The sequence below is a fragment of the Eublepharis macularius genome, chromosome 1 (assembly GCF_028583425.1).
Source record: "Eublepharis macularius isolate TG4126 chromosome 1, MPM_Emac_v1.0, whole genome shotgun sequence".
Lineage (NCBI taxonomy): Eukaryota > Metazoa > Chordata > Lepidosauria > Squamata > Eublepharidae > Eublepharis > Eublepharis macularius.
This window is the reverse complement of record NC_072790.1, coordinates 123,902,207-123,920,777: the sequence shown is the minus strand read 5'-3', so window position 1 is coordinate 123,920,777 and position 18,571 is coordinate 123,902,207. Positions and strand designations below refer to the sequence as shown.

Below are 18,571 nucleotides of genomic sequence, written 5' to 3'. Positions count from 1 at the left end.
AAAATGTTTAAAGAAATTAAGGCTATAATTGTAAGTTTCCTTCTTGGAAATTACTTCTAAGGGGAAAGTAAATGTTCTAAAGAGTGAAGCATCAGATGGCCAAGTCTAACCATGCATTATTCCACAGTTCTTACAGGGCACATACATTTTCCACCCAACTACCACCAAAATTCTGAACTGTCTCTGCAAGAGAATTAAAAAGTTTTAAAATTTCTGCACTGATCAGCAAAAAAGATACTTCATTGAAGTATGTAGCTAAATTTTGCTTTCTCGAAAATAACATATTAGTTTTAAAATACTATATGAACCAGTCACAGATTTGAGCCGTAACTTTCCTAGTCCCAAAAGTACAAAGATTTGATATAAGTAACCTTAACATTTGGTAAATCTTCATGTCTGACTGCCTAAGCTGTTTTTACCAGAGCAAGCCAAAGAAAAGTTACTCCAGCCTAAGCTCATTGTTTTCAGTAAGCTTAGACTGGAGTATCTCTGCTTAGAATTGTGCTGTACAGATCAGCTATAAATATGAAGCAACATTTTAAAGCAGATTTCCATACTATGGCCTGGATCCCACCTAAATTTCCATCACAGGCTGGAGGAGGGCAATTTTCTACAATCTTCATATCCTGCAGGAGACCACTGAATCCGCCCTAAGCTATTTCATAGAGTCTCCCATTGGCAGTATTTCAGAGTATGTTCTGGGCTGCCGTGGAAGGGAAGAAATGACTCTCACTTGTGGACAGAGAAAACTAGGTGGTATCCAAGCCAATGGTTTAAATTAGCCATGATTAACCTTTACATTGACACTGAGCAAACTTACAAAGACAATTTTCCTGCCTCTTCAACTTCTCAGCTTGTAAAATGGTCTCTGGTGTTTCCCCATAACAAACTATAGCAGTGGGGCAGTCTTAACTCAACAAAATAAACCATAGTTGCTTTGGACTTTGGAGTCCCGATTCCAATGTTAAGCCAAAAGAAAATGGTTAATACTAACCATATTTTAACATACTGGTTTATACCGCACATTATGGAAGTTGTAGCAGCTGAGGTCCAGGAATGGTCATATCACACATTACCAAACATATGACCCATCCCAAGTTTCTCTTAATGTACAGTCAGTACATTCCCTTTTGTAGTTTAAACCCTTTATTGCAAGTTCTATCCTCTGTTGCCAACAGGAACAGCGCCCTTCCCACTTTTAAGTAACAGACTTTTAAATACTTAAAGAAAGTAATCATGTCTTCCCTCAATCTCCTCTTCTCCAAACTGAACATTCCCAAATCCGATGGTTGTTGTGGGTTTTCCGGGCTGTATTGCCGTGGTCTTGGCATTGTAGTTCCTGACGTTTCGCCAGCAGCTGTGGCTGGCATCTTCAGAGGTGTAGCACCAAAAGACAAAGATCTCTCAGTGTCACAATGTGGAAAAGATGTTGGCAGGTCATTTGTATCTACTCAGGAGGGGTGGGGTTGAGCTGAGTCATCCTGTAAGAGTTTCCCAGGGTGTGGAATGCTAATGGCGGGAGGCTTCACTGTATCCTGAGGTGGATACAGTTCTTTTGCATATGGATTGGTACTTGATATGCTAATCTTCTCTGCAGGGCTATTGTCGTGTATAGAGTGTTTTGTTAGCCTGGTGTTTTTCAGAACTGGAAACCATGCTCTGTTCATTCTTAAGGTTTTTTCTTTCCTGTTGAAGTTCTGCTTATGCTTGTGAATTTCAATGGCTTCCCTGTGCAGTCTGACCAAGTAGTTGGAAGTGTTGTCCAGTATTTTGGTGTCCTGGAATAAGATACTGTGCACTGTTTGAGTTAGGCTATGTTCAGCCACTGCTGATTTTTCAGGTTGTCAAAGTCTGCAGTGTCTTTCATGTTCTTTTATTCTTGTCTGGATGCTACGCTTTGTGGTCCCGATGTACACTTGTCCACAGCTGCAGGGTATACGGTATACTCCTGCAGAGGTGAGGGGGTCTCTACTGTCTTTTGCTGATCGTAGCATCTGTTGTATTTTTCGGGTGGGTCTGAATACTGCTTGAAGGTTATGCTTTTTCATAAGCTTTCCCATCTGATCAGTAATTCCTTTGATATATGGCAAAAACACTTTTCCTGTAGGAGACTGTTTTTCCTTGGTTGTTTGATTCATCCTGGGTTTGATTGCTCTTCAGATTTCATTTCTGGAGTAGCCATTTGCCTGAAGTGCGTGGTTTAGATGATTAATTTCCTCATTGAGAAACTGCGGCTCACATATCTGTCTTGCACGATCCACTAATGTTTTCATTATGCCTCTTTTCTGTCGGGGGTGGTGATTGGAGTTTTTGTGTAAGTACCGATCAGTGTCGACAATACATTCCCAAATCCGTTCATCTTTCCTCATAGGGCTTGGTCTCCAGGCCTCTGATCATCCTAGTTGCTCTCCTCTGCACCCATTCCAATTTGTCCACATCCTTTTGAAGTGAGGCCTCCAGAACTGCACACAATACTTCAGCTGAGGCCTGAGTAACATGGTATATAGAAGGACAATGATATCATATGATTTGGATGTTATGACTTTGTTGATACACTCCAAGATTGCATTCGCCATTTTTGCTGTTGCATCACATTTACTGCTAATATTTAGCTTCCCATCCACTTGTATCTCAAGATCTTGTTCACGAACACAGCTAACCGAAGTGTATCCCTTATCCAACATGCATGCTTTGCATTTTTGTTACCCAAGTGCAGAACCTGGCACTTATTCATGTTAAATTGCATCTCATTCTAATCTGCCCACTTTTCCAGGGTATTCAGATCTTGTTGAATTCTGTATCCATTTTCAAAGGATTTTGCCACTCCTCCCAGTTTGGTGTCATTTGCAAATTCACACTATCATCCAGATCACTTACAAAAATACTGAAAAGCACTGGGCACAGAACTGAGCCCTGTGGCACTTCCACTGGACATTTGCTACAAGCATTGCCAGCTTCAAGAGGGGACTGGACAAATATATGGAGCAGAGGTCCATCAGTGGCTATTAGCCACAGGAGATAGATGGTATTCTCTTTGTGGGGAGGTGGTGCTCTGTTGTCTTGGTGCTGGAAGGAAGGCAGTGGGAGGGCTTCTGGTGTCCTGGCCTCACTGACAGTCCTTTAGATGGCACTGGATTTCTAGCCACTGTGTGTGACAGAATGTTGGACTGGATGGGCCACTGGCCTGATCCAACATGGCTTTGCTTATGTTCTTATGTTCTTATTTCCCTCCAATTAGACATGATGCCATTGACAATTCTTTGGGTGTGGTTATCCGTCCAGTTCCATATCCATCTAATCACCCTAGAGTCCAATCACAGTCCTCCAGTTTATCCATCAGAATATCATGAGGAACCTTTTCAAAAGCTTTACTGAAATCCAGATAAACTACATTGACAGCATTTCCACAATCCATTAAGCCTATCACTCGGTCATAGATGATGACATTGTTCTGACAGGACCTGTTGGGGACAAATGCATGCTGACTTTCCTGTATCAAAGGGTTGGCAAGCTCTTTTTAATGTTCTTTAAGCACTCTCTGGTGCACCCCATCTAGCCCACAGGATTTGTACATATCCAGTGCAGCTAGGAGCTTCTCAACAACTTCTCTGCCCATGTCATCCATCAGCCCTGATGCCATGCCTTGCCTACTACCATATCTAGGTGGGCCTGCTCTTCAGGGAGAAAACCGAGGCAAAGTAGGCCTCGAGCCATTTTCCCATTCTCTCTGTCCTCTGTCAGAGTTCCTCTGTTTTCATCCTGCAATGGGGATATTGTTCCCTTTACCTTCAGTTTGCTCTCATGTATCGAAAGAATATTTCGGTTATGGCGAGTCCCCCTGGCTCATTCTGAACTTTGGTCTCTCTGATGGCTGCCCTACAGTGCTTAGCTACCCCTACTCTTCTTTAAATGCATTTTCTTCCCACCATTTCTTGAACAGCACCTTTTTCATCATTAAGCTTAGCACAGAGCTCTCTGTTCGTCCTCATCTAGATCCTCTACCGCATTTCCTCTTACAGGAATGGTGATGACTTGACCCAGCAAGAGCTCTTCTTTTAGGAGGACCGATCGTTCACCCACTCCTTTCCCTTACAGCATTCCTGTCCATGGAATAACTCTCACCATATCTCTAAGTTTATTAAAGTGTGCCCTACTAAAATCTAACATGCACATTTGGCTGCAAACTCCCCTGGTACCCCACAGCAACAGGAATTCTAAGCGGGCATGTTCACTTCATCCATCCCCTTTACCCCACCAATCAACTCTTTCCTGTTGGTTATTATCAAGTCCAACACGGCCAAGCCCCTTGTCACTTCCTCCACCCTTTGAGAAAGGAAGTTGTTGGCCAGGCAGGTCAAGAAATAGTAGGACCCTGGAGACTTCCGGTTTGGGCTGATGGCAAACTGAAGTTGCCCGGGGGAACTGGGCAAGCAAGAGCATCTGTTTTGGCAGGCCAGGTGCTTAGATCGCCTGCTGCCACCCCTCTCCAAGCAGGGGAGGGTCCAGAACGCTACGTGACCCTAAGAGTGTGTGATCTCGGCGGTGGGGGGGGGGTTCTGAATAAAGGATTTTCCCCATCGCCTTGAGGTCCCCTCTGAGAAGGGCGAGCTAAGATCTCTCCAGAGCTCTTTGGAGTCAAATTATGGCATAAGATCGCCAGAACCCAAGCTTCTGTACTGAATCTGACCATCTATAAGCGGAAGAAACAGCACGAACAACCCAGGAGTAACAAGAAAAGGTAAAGATCATTATCATTTTTTCCGGATTTAATAGAGGAAGAAAAACACAAAAGAAGGAAAACAAAAAGACAAGGCTGTTAGCTGAGTGAAGGAGTAAAACAACCTTGAGAAAATTGGCAAATTTGGATGGAGCTATATAGTGCTAAAAGACAAAAATAAGTTTTGTTTATACATACCTGTGGTTTTGCAAAAGATAACGACAGCGAGAAAGGGGAGGAAACGTGGGAAGAACCAGCTTGAGCATCGCGAGAATATAAAGGATACTGAGAGCAGAGAACTTTTTGCCTAGAGAGGAGTTAACTTGGAGGAAATGGGAGGAGTGGAGAGTGGAAAAGACCGCGGAAGCAAAATAAAGAAAACAACGCGAGAAGCTGAAACTGAAAGACCAGCAGAAAGCAGAAGTTAGCCATTTTAAGAACGGGAAAAGGAGTAAACAGGACATTATACCATAGAGAAATTGCACCTGACATCCTGGTAAGGTCAAAAAGACAATTTTGAATTTAAAGTGTAAATTTTAAAACAAGACCATAAAATAAAGGAATTAGAAGCTGATATTAAAAACGGAGTTAAGAAAGAGAGTGGACACGTGGGGTGGCGCAAAAGCTAGCCCAGGCACGATGAAGAAAGGTGAGAAAGAATGGCAAACTGCTATAGAAGCATTAGAAAAAAAAGTGCTGGATGGTAACGAAGAGCTGGGCCAAACTATACAACATATGGAGGAAAATTTGTTAAAAAATATAAAAGATTTAATAAAAGCAGAGGTGATAGAGCTGGCTAAGAGAATAGAAGATGTAAAAACGGAACTTCAGACAACAAATCAAACAGTGCAGGAGGTGGAGCAGAAGACCTCTAGTTTACAACTGGAAAACAGAGTACTACAGGAGCGTGTGGCGGTGATGGAATGTAAAATTACGGAAAATCAGTTAAGATTTCGAGGAGTGCTGGAGTCTTTGACACAAAATGCACAACAGCAAATGGCTGCAATATTGGCAGAATTCTTAGGAAAACAGCCAGAAGAAATTGAAGTTAATTTGGATTTGGTCTATAGAGTAAACTCCATTTATGCACAGCAGAAGAACCTACCTAGAGATATAATTGCACAACTGACAACTAAAAGAATGAAAGAGGAGATACTAAGAAGACACTTTCAAAACCCACTGGAATTGGAAGGGGGCAGAGTCAGAATTATGAAAGAGATTCCAAAATTTTTTTTGCAAGAGCGGAAGAAATACCGAGACTTAACTGGAAAATTGAGAGAGAAAAATATCAGGTATAGGTGGGAAATACCTGAGGGTTTGAGTTTTAGTTTTCAATCAGAAAGAGTGACTATCAAGTCCAAACATGAGATGACGGTGTTTCTGATTAACAACGAAAAATACTTTCCAGGATTGTTTAAAAAATAGTAACATGGAGTACAAATTAATATCTTGGAATGTTAACGGATTGAACTCACCTCAAAAACGTAAAACAATTTTTCATTGGGTTAATAAGCAAAATTGTAATATAATATGTCTACAAGAGACTCATATTAAAGAACAAGATTTTAAATTTTTAAAAAATAGACAATTAGGACAAGAATTTTGGGCATCTGCTAAGCAAAAGAAAAGAGGGGTTGTGATAAACATTACCTAAAACATTAGGTAATCTGGGTGTGCCAGGCCTCAGATCTTTCAGTGAAATTAAGTTGGAAAAACACTGGTGTAGACAGCCATCAATAAATGACAGTCAGGACATATCCAAATATCACTGCTTTCCTTTTCTTCAGTATACAAATGAAAGCTACAGAGCTCAGTGGATTATTCAGATTGTAGATAATAGCATCTATCTCCTGTATTGTGACATGTTAGACATGTTTTCATATCTACAACTTAAATCCAGCTTTATATTTGCATATAACGATATGCAAATTACGTAAAATACACAGCAATAAAAGCCTGACAATTTAGACCATAAACTGATGAACAGCTGGCTAACTCAGTAGCTAGAGGCTATTCAGCTTCAAATTCTGTGTCAATTCTACAGCCAGAAGCAGCCATGGAGAATTTAACGCTCAAGGTGCGGTGGAGGTTGTTCTGAGGTCCAATGGACCAAACTGGACTGCTGCCAGATATATGCTACTTGATGATATTGCCAATCTTTGCCATTTTGTCTTCAGACCCAACATCAGATTTGAGGACAAATTGCACCTTCAAGTTAATGACACTGCCAAGAGTGGCTCCACAATACGCCAGTATATTCATGGTTGACTTAAAGGAGCACTCTCTCAGCTTCAGAATCTCTGAGATGCGGAGGACTAGACGTTTGCATTATACGGTGTAATCCACCTTGAGTCTAGGTGAGAAAGGTAGACTATCAAAATACAAATAAATAACGTACAGAAGTACAAAATTCCCTAGGCCTGTGGCTCAAAGGGCCAAGAAGCCAGGTGAAAGAGGAAGGGAATTTCCAGCACATTGCCTGTAATCTCTACACTTCAGCATGCTTATATTGAAATTATAGCAAGAGCTCTCCTGTAACAAGAACTTGCTATGTTTTCCCACTAATTGAAGGGCTGTAAATATTTAACTCAGTTCAGCAAATATAGCAAGATTTTTTTTCCCATCTATAATTTTTCCTAGGAATGGTCACTATGGTGGTGGTGGTGGTGGTTTTTGTTGTTGGGCACATACACTTTTGAAATGTAAACCCAGTTGTTTTAAGTGAAGCACAAATCACTTGTGAAGTGGTGTCAGTCCCTAGCAGTTAGATCCCTTAGTTCTCCACAGCAAACACACAGGTGATTTGGTTGAAGTAACTTTTATTAGAGATCCATCAGTTCAGGTTGATCAGACACTGGAATTGGCAGAAGTGACATATTGAGGGAAAGCATGATTAGTTATATGTTACAGGTCCCACCCCCAGGTTAGCAGCCCATTGGAATTCTGGCGCAAACGTCAGAGACAAAAAGTATCAGAGTTTAGACTACGATAAGCAACAATAACATATTAGGAATGCAATCGTCTTTGTTCTCAGAGAAGATACATTTCAGACTGGTTGCATCTGGTCTCAAAGCCGTGAGCTGCAGAAATGAAAGTGTTTAGCTTCAAGCAGAGATAACACACTGAACTTCCAAATAACAGGCACTGAATGGTACTCAGAACTCTGTATAATGTCAGAGGACCCCCAGGTTGCATAGAACATATTCATGGCATGTACTGCAGGCAGGCATACACGACAAGTGGTTTGTGCTATTATGTTAACGTTTATTTTAAAAGACTATAAAAATGATGTTCTCAGTTTTTCTACATATTAATTTTTTATGCAGAAGTTACAATCTAAACCTACTTTCCTTTAATTTACACAATCAAAGCTACGCAGTAACTGCATGGTCAGGGCTGGATCTAGGGTTCCCGGCACCCAAGGCAACCCAAGTCCGACCTCTGCTCCCCATGTGCACGCGCAGCGTGCACGCGCTCCTGGCACTGTGTGATAACGTCACTTCCGTGACATCATCACATAGGGCCGGAGCATGCCGCCTGCGTGGCAAGCTGGCCGCCCTGGTATACGGAGTGCCACAGAGCTGGTGGTGGCAGTGTGGGCAGCTGAGCAGAGGGCTGCGAGGCCGCCCGCACCATTCACCTGCCCCACTGATGGGGCAGCCAGCTTGCCACGTGCTCCCTGTCCTGGGGCAGGCGAATGGCACGGGCGGACTTGCAGCCTTCTGCTCAGCCACCTGCATGCTGCTGCAGCCACCAGCTCCAGTGTACTCCCGGGCAGCTGGCAGCTGCTCCCAGCATCCCCACTTTGGTGGCGCCAGGGGCAAACTACCCCCCCTGCCCCCCCCATCGATCCAGCCCTGTGCATGGTTAATATTCAAAAGCAATCAAAATGTCCACTGGCTAGACTATAATGCTTTAACAAAGCCCTTATAATTTCACATCTGTACGTTTATATCTTGCTTAACAAAAGTGTTCTGGATATTATTCTATTATTAAAGTTCTAAAGATGCCAATGTTGCCTCCTGGATATTAGATTTTATACCATGAAAACTGTATCCCATTGAAAACATCTTCTCATCTAAAATCCTCTTTCCTTAACATTGTGAAGAAATAACCCAACAGACGATCCTTTCTATCTCACCATGGTACCCCACATACAAAGCCATAGCTCAATGTGGATTACTTCACATAAAGTATATATATACAAATATACAGTATACTCATCACTGTATATTAGTGAGCCCTTGCATCTGAAGTGCAACAACTTCAATTGGTATTTCAAGAGGTTTTATTTATTTATTTTTTATTTTATTTATTTTATTCAGCTTATACCCTCACCCTTCCCACAAGTAGGCTCAGGGTGGGTTACAACAAGAATGTGCAATTAAAACATCGGAACAGCATAAAATCCAGTTTAACAGCTGAAATCCAGGTGTTTCTAAACTATACTAGGGCCGTTTCCAGATGGCTTACCTTCTGCCGCTCCATGCGCAATGTCGCGACTCGTCCTGGGGCGAACGCGAAATATCACGCGAGTTTTGTGCAACGTTGCGCAAAACTCGCACGAGAAAACGCAGTCTTTCACGTTTTCCCCGGCATGAGCCGTGACATTGCGCCATGGAGAGGCAGAAGGTAAGCCATCTGGAAATGGCCCATGCTACTCCAAAACTACTATAAAGCCACGAGACCGCCATGATAAAGGCCAAGGGTGGTTGCAGAGGGGGCATGATGGTCAGAAAATGCTGACTCCTAGGCAAAGGCCTGGCAGAATATCTGCATCTTGCAGGCCCTGCAGAACTGTAAAAGGTCCCACAGGGCCCAGATCTCCCTAGCTGAAGCCAGCCGAATGACTCTCAGGCCAGGGACCTCTGCTTATCCGCAGAGTGCAAGGCCCTGCGGGGGACATAATGGGAGAGGCGGTCTCATAAGCATGGAGATTACAGTCCATGAAGGGCCTTAAACACTAAAACCAATGCCTTGAACTGGATCGGGAACTCAACCAGAAGCCAGTGCAGCTGACACAGCACAGGGTGGATGTGCACCCTAAATGGTATCCCAGTAAGGACACGTACCAAATTCTGGGTCAAGCCAAAGGCAGCCCAATGAAGAGTTACAGTAGTCCAGTCTGGTGGTGACTTCCATGGATTACCAAGGCCAGGTCCTGGGACGAGAGATAGGGTACCAATTATCATCGCCTCTCCTTTAGACAGTTTTAGGTGGGTAGTCATGTTGGTGTGCAATAGAACAGCAGGTCTGAAGTCCAGTGGCACCTTAGAGACCAACAGGATTTTCAGGGCATGAGCTTTTGAGAGGTGTTAATTCCTGCTCTAATCAAGCTGCAATGTACCATTGTACCTTTATATCCTGACACCCTCCTTTGCCACATCCCTCCCATCTAATCAAGCTGCATTGTATCTTTGCATCCTGACGCCCTTCCCTGCAACACCCCTCTCACCTTCTGGCTGGCACATAAAGGCTCAGGAATATCCATTCTTTCTTGTATCTGAAGAAGGGAGCCCTGACTCTCAAAAGATTATAATTTGAAAATCTTGTTAGTCTCTCACGTGCCAGTGGACATCAGAATCACTACTTTTGAAACTGTATGAAAGGAAACGCTATGGTAAAACCACAGAGTTTCTGGAGATTCCTAGAGAGGGGTGACATCACGACAGGCAAGGGTAAGGGATGCCTTACCCCCGCTGAGGGACTGACTGTTAGTTTTCGTCCCAGGTGCTGCTGTGCCAGATGCCGGGGTGCCTGACTCTGGCTCTGGGGTATTGTCAGGAATACTGCGTGGTCCTGCTTTGTGGAAGTAGGGGAGGTATATCTCACCCTTACTCCCTCTCAGTCCACTTGCAGGCCTGGCTCAACCTGACCCTGACCCTGATCCTGCTCCCACCCCCCTCCTTCCACTCCTTCACTGACCTTCCTTTCCCTCCTTGCTCGCTCATACTCCTCCTTGCCAACCAACCTCCAACAACTCACTCCACCACTCCTAACACAACCCACCACAATCTTTCTCCTAAGCCAGCCTTTATAGGGTTTCCTCCAACTTCCCGTGCCCTTCCTCCCAGACTCCTTCCCACTCCTGACGCTGTCCAGCTGTGTATGCCCTCAGGTGTTTCTTCCCTCGCCCTAGTTTCTCCTTGCATTCCTCTCTTCTCTTGCAGGGCAGGACTGGATGTATCCCAGCTGGGGCTTTCCTCAGGTGTGCCTCCTTTCTCTCTTCCCTTCTCTCTTATTCTTTCCTGCAAGACAGGGCTGGCAGGGCCCTTCCAGGCGATGCGGTGCAGCCTCCTCTGTTTCTGCTCACGAGGTGCCACGCCAATCTCCTGGGGTCCAGCCAGCTCTCCCAGGTGGCTGTTGCTGCTGGTTCCTCCTAGGGCTTGGGCAGGGGCTTCCAGTACCTCCGTCCCGGTGTTGGAGTCTCTAGCAAGCGTGCATGCCTCTTGCCCTTTGGGGCGAGGCTGGGCAGCGTGCACCCAGCTGGTTTCTCCCTCTGGCTCCCCTTTACCTTCCCCTGCTGCTGTCTGGAGCTGAACCCCCTCCCTGGGGCTTCCTGTGCCTTCAGTCGGGGCTCCGTCGGCCTTCAGGTAAGGGGTCTGCGGCAAGTCCGGAGTGCTTGGGGCGCTCAACCCCGGACACTGACAACCCTCATCAGGACCAAACTATGTTATATGCATGTGTCTAATAAAGTCCAGTTGATCAACTATTCTAGGCAAAGAAGCTTCTGAAGAGACAAACAGACAGCAGAGAAATGGGCAGCAGGATGGATAGCCCTTTTCCCACCTGCTTTTCTGCCATAAGCCCCCTTTCCAGCCTATTGTGCCAAACTCATCTATTGACTCGCAGAGAAAAATCTAACTGGAGAAAGAGGTGTAGTGGCAAAATATTGGATAGTGCAAATTATAAGCACATACACACACTACCTTTCTGCAACAAATCACCTGCTCCAGCAGTTGCTAGGACTAGAAGTAGCCTGCCATCAAGGTTTTATTACATGAATTTGCAGAATTCTAAGAGCCAAACTACATGCTGCATGCAATCTAATGACACCTTCACATTCAACCTGATACAATGTTTTTTTTTCCCTGGGTCTGTTGATTATAATTAAAATATATCAAAATAACTAAACCCATGAACAACATTCCCTATTTAGTAATCCAACCAGGTTAAAATATCTGCCATTTTCTTCCTACTTTAGAAACACAGTTTACATAAGCTAATACATTTAGTATGGGGACAAGCCAGTGGAACAGGAAATAGATCTATGCAGTGAGCTAGAATAATGACACAAGCCTACAAGGCTTGAGAACTAACAGTTTTGCTTGGTCAGCATGAAGTTCACTGAATGTTTTCATCAAGCTGCACTGTGAGGATAGTCAATAAAATCCATTTTAATGCATTCAGGATATTGTACGCAGAGTTTAACCATATTATGATAACACCACGTTCGCTGGATACTGTTAATATCAAGCTGCAAATGAAAGAGTAATTAATTTAATCATGTGCCACAAATTCTTTTTAAAATGGGCATTAGCTTTACTATATTGTTTGCTGTTAAATGTAAAATCTCTTTGGTTCAGGAAGGAGACTGAATATTTTGAAGGGTGAAATACAGTTTTATTTATGCTGTACAATAGCTATACAGATTGCTTTCTGATGTATAAGGCTTCAGATTTTAACCTAAGTATTTGCATTGCTGGTTTCAAGACATACTTACCTTAGCAAAACGAGAATTTATCCACTTTGTGAAGGTTTTCTTTTGTACATCGTTGTGCTCATCTAGAAAAGAGGGAGAATAAATAAGTTAAAAATGCATTTCTGAGAATTGCTAAATGACACTCCTTTCAATATAGTAGTATCGGTTTTGACTGAGGGAGAGGAAGGAGAGGAGAACATTTTAGGAATTCCCTTATATCCCACAATTCTAGTGTCATAAAGAAAATCTAAATAGGCATCCTTCTTGATTGGAAAAGGGGCATTTTTCTGATAAAGTTACCCTGTGCTTCCTTTATGAAGCTAGATGTCAAGAATTCTCAAAAAGAAGAATTCGCAAAGAGTGACTAAAGACAAACAAGTCTAGAGATCTACACTCTTTTCCAGAGTTACTAAGGTATTGTCAGAGTCAATGTCTTAACACCTTATTGATTTATTTATTTTATACCCTACTTTTCTCCCCAATGAGGATCCAAAGCGACTTACAACATTCTCCTCTTCTCCATCTTATCCTCACAACAAGCCTATGATGTAGGTTTTGCAGAGAGTATGTAGCTTCCCAAGATCCCCCAATAGCTTCCATGGCAGTATGGGGATTCCACATCTTAGTCTGGCACATTACCAGTGTAATCCTAAGAAGAGTTACTCCAGTCTAAGCAAATTGAAATCAATGGTGTTAGACTGGAGTAACTGCTTAGGATTGCACTGTACACCACACTTAGTATGAGGCTCCTCATGCTGTTGATTCAGCATGGGTAAGATATTCTACTCTGAATTCTAACAAAACTGGGCTCAAAATTAGAGGGAGCCGGTGTGTGTGGGGGGGGGGGGACATTCAGTGAAAAGCCCTATGCAGTTTTGGAATCATTTCGCAGCATTTTGTTTCCTGTTTCATCAGTTAAGCAAGCCAGATTCTTATACATCTGTGGTTGTAATTTCTTTATGTTCCTTTTAGGGCTGTCATTAAGAATGTGTAGTCAATCCCAGGAGTTTTTAAGCTATCAGTCAAGTCATTTGAATTGAATATGCATAAATCTGAATATAAACACCACAATAATTCAAAAGAAAAGGGCATATTTTGTCATGTTCAAATGATGTATGCTCATGGCACAACAGGCACCATCCTAGAAGTTGTATTCCCTCCTATACAAGAGAATTGGTAAGACAGAACTCATTTTAAAATACTGTTTTTCCTTTTCCCAATGCAGCTGCTGTAGCAGCTATTTACCTGATTAAAATGGTTAGAGAAACACAGGAACGGTTCTGGAAATCCATGCACAAGAGGCAATCAAATGCCTCTCGTGGTCTGATCACCTGGCATGATCAGTTCTTAGTCAGCCCATTAATTCCCAATTAAAATCAGAGTATTTTCACCTGTGGTTCAAAGCTCTTCTCTATATTGAAAATAAACTAAACACTGAAAAGAATTTGTCAGGTTGCAATTTTTTTTTTGTTCTCAAACACTAATACTAGATGAGATATAGCAGAGCTACATTTCCAGTTGAAAGAATTGTGCTTGAAATGTTTCATATGATTAAACAACTTTTTATTCAGTGATTATAGTGAGTCACAAAAGGTCAGTGTTCTTTTAAACTAGTTCTTTAAGTTACTCAAAGGTATTTAGAAATAAAAGGAATAATTGGCATGTGGATTTTCATTTAAGGTACTAGAAATGTGGCCGAATTAGACACTTGCATTGGTTTGCCTTGAGGTTATACCATTGAATGTACCTTAAACACTTCCATATCATGCTCCAGATAGAAAGAAGAACCAAAGTTCAGTAATGATGTCATACTTAACATCAAAAAGTACTTCAAATGAAAGAAATAATCCTCTTTGCTATATCTATATGAAATATATTGCATCAAGAAATTTGATATAATTTTATTTATAATGTTCAAACACAAACATTGGATCTCATTCTGCACTTACAAAAATTCAGTTGTTTGAAATCCACTCAAACTAACAAATGAACTTTCTCAAGCTCCGCTCATATTTTTATTGACTGTCTTGCAGTTAATACACATTGTGTATTAATATTAACAACAAGGACTTTAAGTAAGTATGACAGGTGAAAGAAGGTGGGGAAGTAGGCAATCTACATGCCTCTACTTGCTATTTAAAATATTTTGTGTGACAAAGAAAATAAATTCTCCCATGAGAATGATAAAAACAGGCACGTTTACTTATTCTGCCCAAGTTAGTAATTGCTACCTTAAAGGTAGAATAAGCAATTAAATTTAAGGATCACAGTGGAAAGAAGGAAGTATATAGAATGCAGCTTTGTTACTGGATATTACTGAGCAAGGAGTAGAGGGTGAAATATAAATTTTATAAGTCACTAAACTTCATCTATGATTATCAGAAACTCTCCTCTTGACCCACTGGAGTTTCTAAATCCCCTCTCAGAATACCTTTTCAAAGTCCCATCATTTTGCATACTCAACAGGATTACAACCTTCCTGTAAATTTTCAGAAGCCAAATTGTATGACCCCATTATGCCTTTTATGCTAGCAGGCTTATCACTATCTGGTATATCTCTGAATATGTGTAACTGAACCTGCACTTACGTTTCACTTAGAAACTGGTTATGCTGAAATTGCTGTTTTATTGTATCTACTAGTTTTACAATGTTTTTGTTAGAATATGCATCACTGTGAACCCAACCTTGTGTGAGTCTTACGAAGTTATGTGATTTACAGCAAATATCTTATTAGTTGTTTGAGACAAAATGTCTTAAGACCAACTACTAGCAAGTTATTTTTCCATTTTACATTCTTTTTGCAGATCACTAATCTCATTGTCCTTCAACTTTTAATATCTGCTAAGTTTTTTAATATCTATGTGGCACAGAGCTGTTTATACTGATTGGATCTTTTGAACAGCTCTGTGCCACATAGATATTTAAAAACTTAGCAGATATTAAGAGTTGAAGGCTAGGTACTAGAGAAACTATGTTAAACCTAAAACCCACCCCAAAGATGGTTTGTGTTAGCAGGTGTTTGAAAGGAATAATCTAACATGAGCATCTCTTACAGATGCTACCTTACATTACTGTAGGTAATCTTTGACATATAAGGTAGTAACAGATGGAGGTAAAATGGACTGTGTTCTAATTAAGCTTCATTAGCCTCAATGGATTAACTGTCAAGGGAGCCAATTAAGCCCAGAATAGAGATACCTGCTTGATTAACCATCATGGGGTGGGCTCATACATTTCATCCTACTGAAAGACAAAGAGTCCATGGCTTGGTTCCAAAGGCAACCTATCACTTGAGGAAACTGTGTTCTGCGTGTTTACACTTGGTACCGTAGCACTGCACTAGAAAAGTGAAACCAGGTATGAAGGTAGTTTTCTGTTCCTTCATATACAAAAACTGCTAGACAACCTACCTATTGTGCAATGAAAAGAACTTATGCAATGTGTGCCTACAAAACAGTATCATGGTGTTTTTTCCTTTCTTCTTTGTATTATCCGGCCCTCCCAGCCAGTGGCAACAGCCACTGAGGCCAGAGCCGCAGTTAGCCTCCTCGGAGGAGGAAGGCAGGCGGCACACACCCAGGCATCTGGGCCTTCGATGGAGAGGCACAGTCTGCAGCCTTATTAGGCTTCTCTGCCCCCTCAGCGGCTCAGTTGTGCCTTTCAGCCCTCATTTACCAAAATTTAGGTGTAGTCATGCCTCCCAAAAAAGATGTTGGCACATCTAAGGGCAAACACCTCGCAAAGCGCCCTCCCAAGAGGCCAGTAGTGACCTTATCTTCCTCTAAGGAGGAGGAGGATGGTCCCACTAGACAGGAAATTTTAGCTAGATTAGCGCCACTTGAGCAAGCTTGTGGGACGCCAGCTCCTTTGGTGGGTGCAAAACATAAGAAGTCTGTTAGGGCTGCTTCTAAGTCAGCTTCTTTTGGGGTGCTCCATCTCGTGTGCAGTCTTTGAACGTTTTAGCACGTTCCTGGAATGGGTTTTGCATCGCCGGCTGCATTGCCGCGACACGGCCCATTATTTAGATGATTTCCTCCTGCTCGGGCCACCGCAGTCTGGACAATGCACTCGTCTTCTGGGCAACTTTGTCCACCTCACGGATGAGCTAGGGTCCCCCTCACACATGAGAAAACTAAGGGCCCTGCGACAGTCCTGACCTTCCTAGGTATTGAACTGGACACGGTGTGGCAAATCTCCAGGCTGCTGGCCGAAAAGCTCCAGGATCTGAGGGTCTGCCTGCAGATCCTCCTAGGAAGCCGTAAGGTGTCCTTAGTGGAGCTGCACCAAATTGTAGGAGTGTCCCTCCACCTCATATCCTGGTTGTTCATCTGGGAGGGAACGACTTAGGTTTGACATAGGGCATGGCCCTTTCGTGACAGGCGCGGGATGACTTGCATGAGATTAGCAAGTGTTGACCCGACGTCCTGATTTTTTGGTCTCCAATGCTTCCGTGCCGGGTGTGGCTGGAGGCACTGGACCACAAAGCAGTAGAATGGGCTAGGCGAAAGGAAAACAGAGCCCTATTCAAGGCTATGACAGGAGGGTTGGGGATTTATTTGACCCATCCACAAATTTGGGTCGAGTTTGCTGACCTCTACCGAGGGGATGGTTCTTCTCTACCAGAGGAAACAGTATATTTTTAATGACCTGCGGCAAGGGCTTAGGTTGGCCTTAAGCCATTTTGGGGCACTGAGGCCTAAGCAGAGACTTGGCCTCTGCAGTGGCAGGATTGAAGTTAGGAGAAAATGAGCGGGCCAGTGAGCTCCCTCGGCACCTCCCCATAGGTGGGGAACAGGGGAACAGGGGCACCTCCCAGCTAGTGGCAACAGCCACTTAGGCTAGGGGGACGGTTTGCCTCGGAGGAGGAGAAAGGCAGGCAGCGCGTACACAGGCATCCAGGCCTTTAATGGGAGGCCGAGTCTGCAGCCTTATTAGGTTTCTCTGCCCCCTCAGAGGTTCAGTTGTGCCTCGTGCTCGGCCCACCCACCTCACCCTATTTCAGTGCAGGATTAGCTGGTCGCCTTTTTGGGGCCAGGTAGGAATTTTTTCTCCCCTTGCCCTGATTGGCACTTGGGCAGGGAGTTTTTTTGCCTACCTTGCACTGTGAGAAGAGGGAGGTAATTAGCACAGTGGGGCTGAGTTCATTTCCTGGGGGCAGGATTGAAGTTAGGGGGAAATGGGCAGGCCGGTAAGCACCCTTGGCACTTCCCCATTGGTGGGGAATAGGGGTCTGTCAGGAGCGGCTGGCTGCTGCACAGCCCAGTTGCGAGGACAGACACCCTGGTGGGGAACCCCTGGAAAAGCCAGTCTCCCCCTGCTGCTGTACGGCCAGGTGGGGGAGCTTTAAAGGGGTGAACCACTTCACCTGGCCAGGCCAGGTCCCAGCCATACGATGGATGGTTTGCACCCGGGGCAGCTGGTGTCTTGCCCAGACAGGTCAGGGCGGAGGTCCAGGAGTGACCTCAGGGCCTGACCTGTACCTCTAGTTAGGCCCTTGCCATAGTTTATGTTTGGTTGTTGTAATTTTAATAAAGCAGCCCATTTTAAAACCCAAATATTGTGTCTGCCTTTCATTCCGACTGAGGGAGCAAAAACCTGTAACTGAAGTGTACTAGAACATAAATTTACCGATTTACACACACAGGCAATGGATGACTGCTTACGTTGGTTGTATACTGGAAAACCTTGCAGCCATTCACACAAACACACACAATTCAATTTGTATTGTGCTGTATTGTGATTAAAAACAAAGCAAAAAAATAGGACATGTAGCTCCTTAGCTACTATTCTCATCTGTGCTGGAACCTTTATAACAATAGAACACACAGTTATCTGGACCTAGGCTTCTCTTTTTTTTCATTCTTTATGCAAGTTGACTAAATTATTCTGCAAAATATATCTACTTTCTGCTTCATTTATACTTCTATGAGCAAATAAAGAACCCATTTGGCTTTAACTTTTTTATATATATGTGCATGTGCTCACAGTCAACAATGATGTGAATTAAGGATTAAGAAGTCAACCTGGATGTGGTTTGATTACTTCTGAAGGAGCAAGTTCTATGACACCCATGCTCACAGATGAAAGTGCAGATTTCCTCTATGGGCCATTTTCTCTTTACCAAATTCACTGGTAGGCCAGTTAAAGATTT

At 43.2% G+C, this 18,571-nt stretch overlaps 1 protein-coding gene across 4 annotated transcripts in view; it reads right to left on the bottom strand.

Annotated features, from left to right (window-relative positions):
- Positions 1-18,571, bottom strand: part of UTRN (utrophin) — a 584,696-nt gene that overhangs the window by 505,767 nt on the left and 60,358 nt on the right. For all 4 annotated transcript variants that reach the window (XR_008598285.1, XM_054999201.1, XM_054999369.1 and 1 more), the window contains exon 3: positions 12,441-12,502. Coding sequence is in view for 3 of the 4 variants with exons in the window: in XM_054999201.1 (XP_054855176.1) it covers positions 12,441-12,502 (62 nt within the window). In the remaining variant the exon portion in view is untranslated. The remainder of the gene's footprint in view (positions 1-12,440; positions 12,503-18,571) is intronic.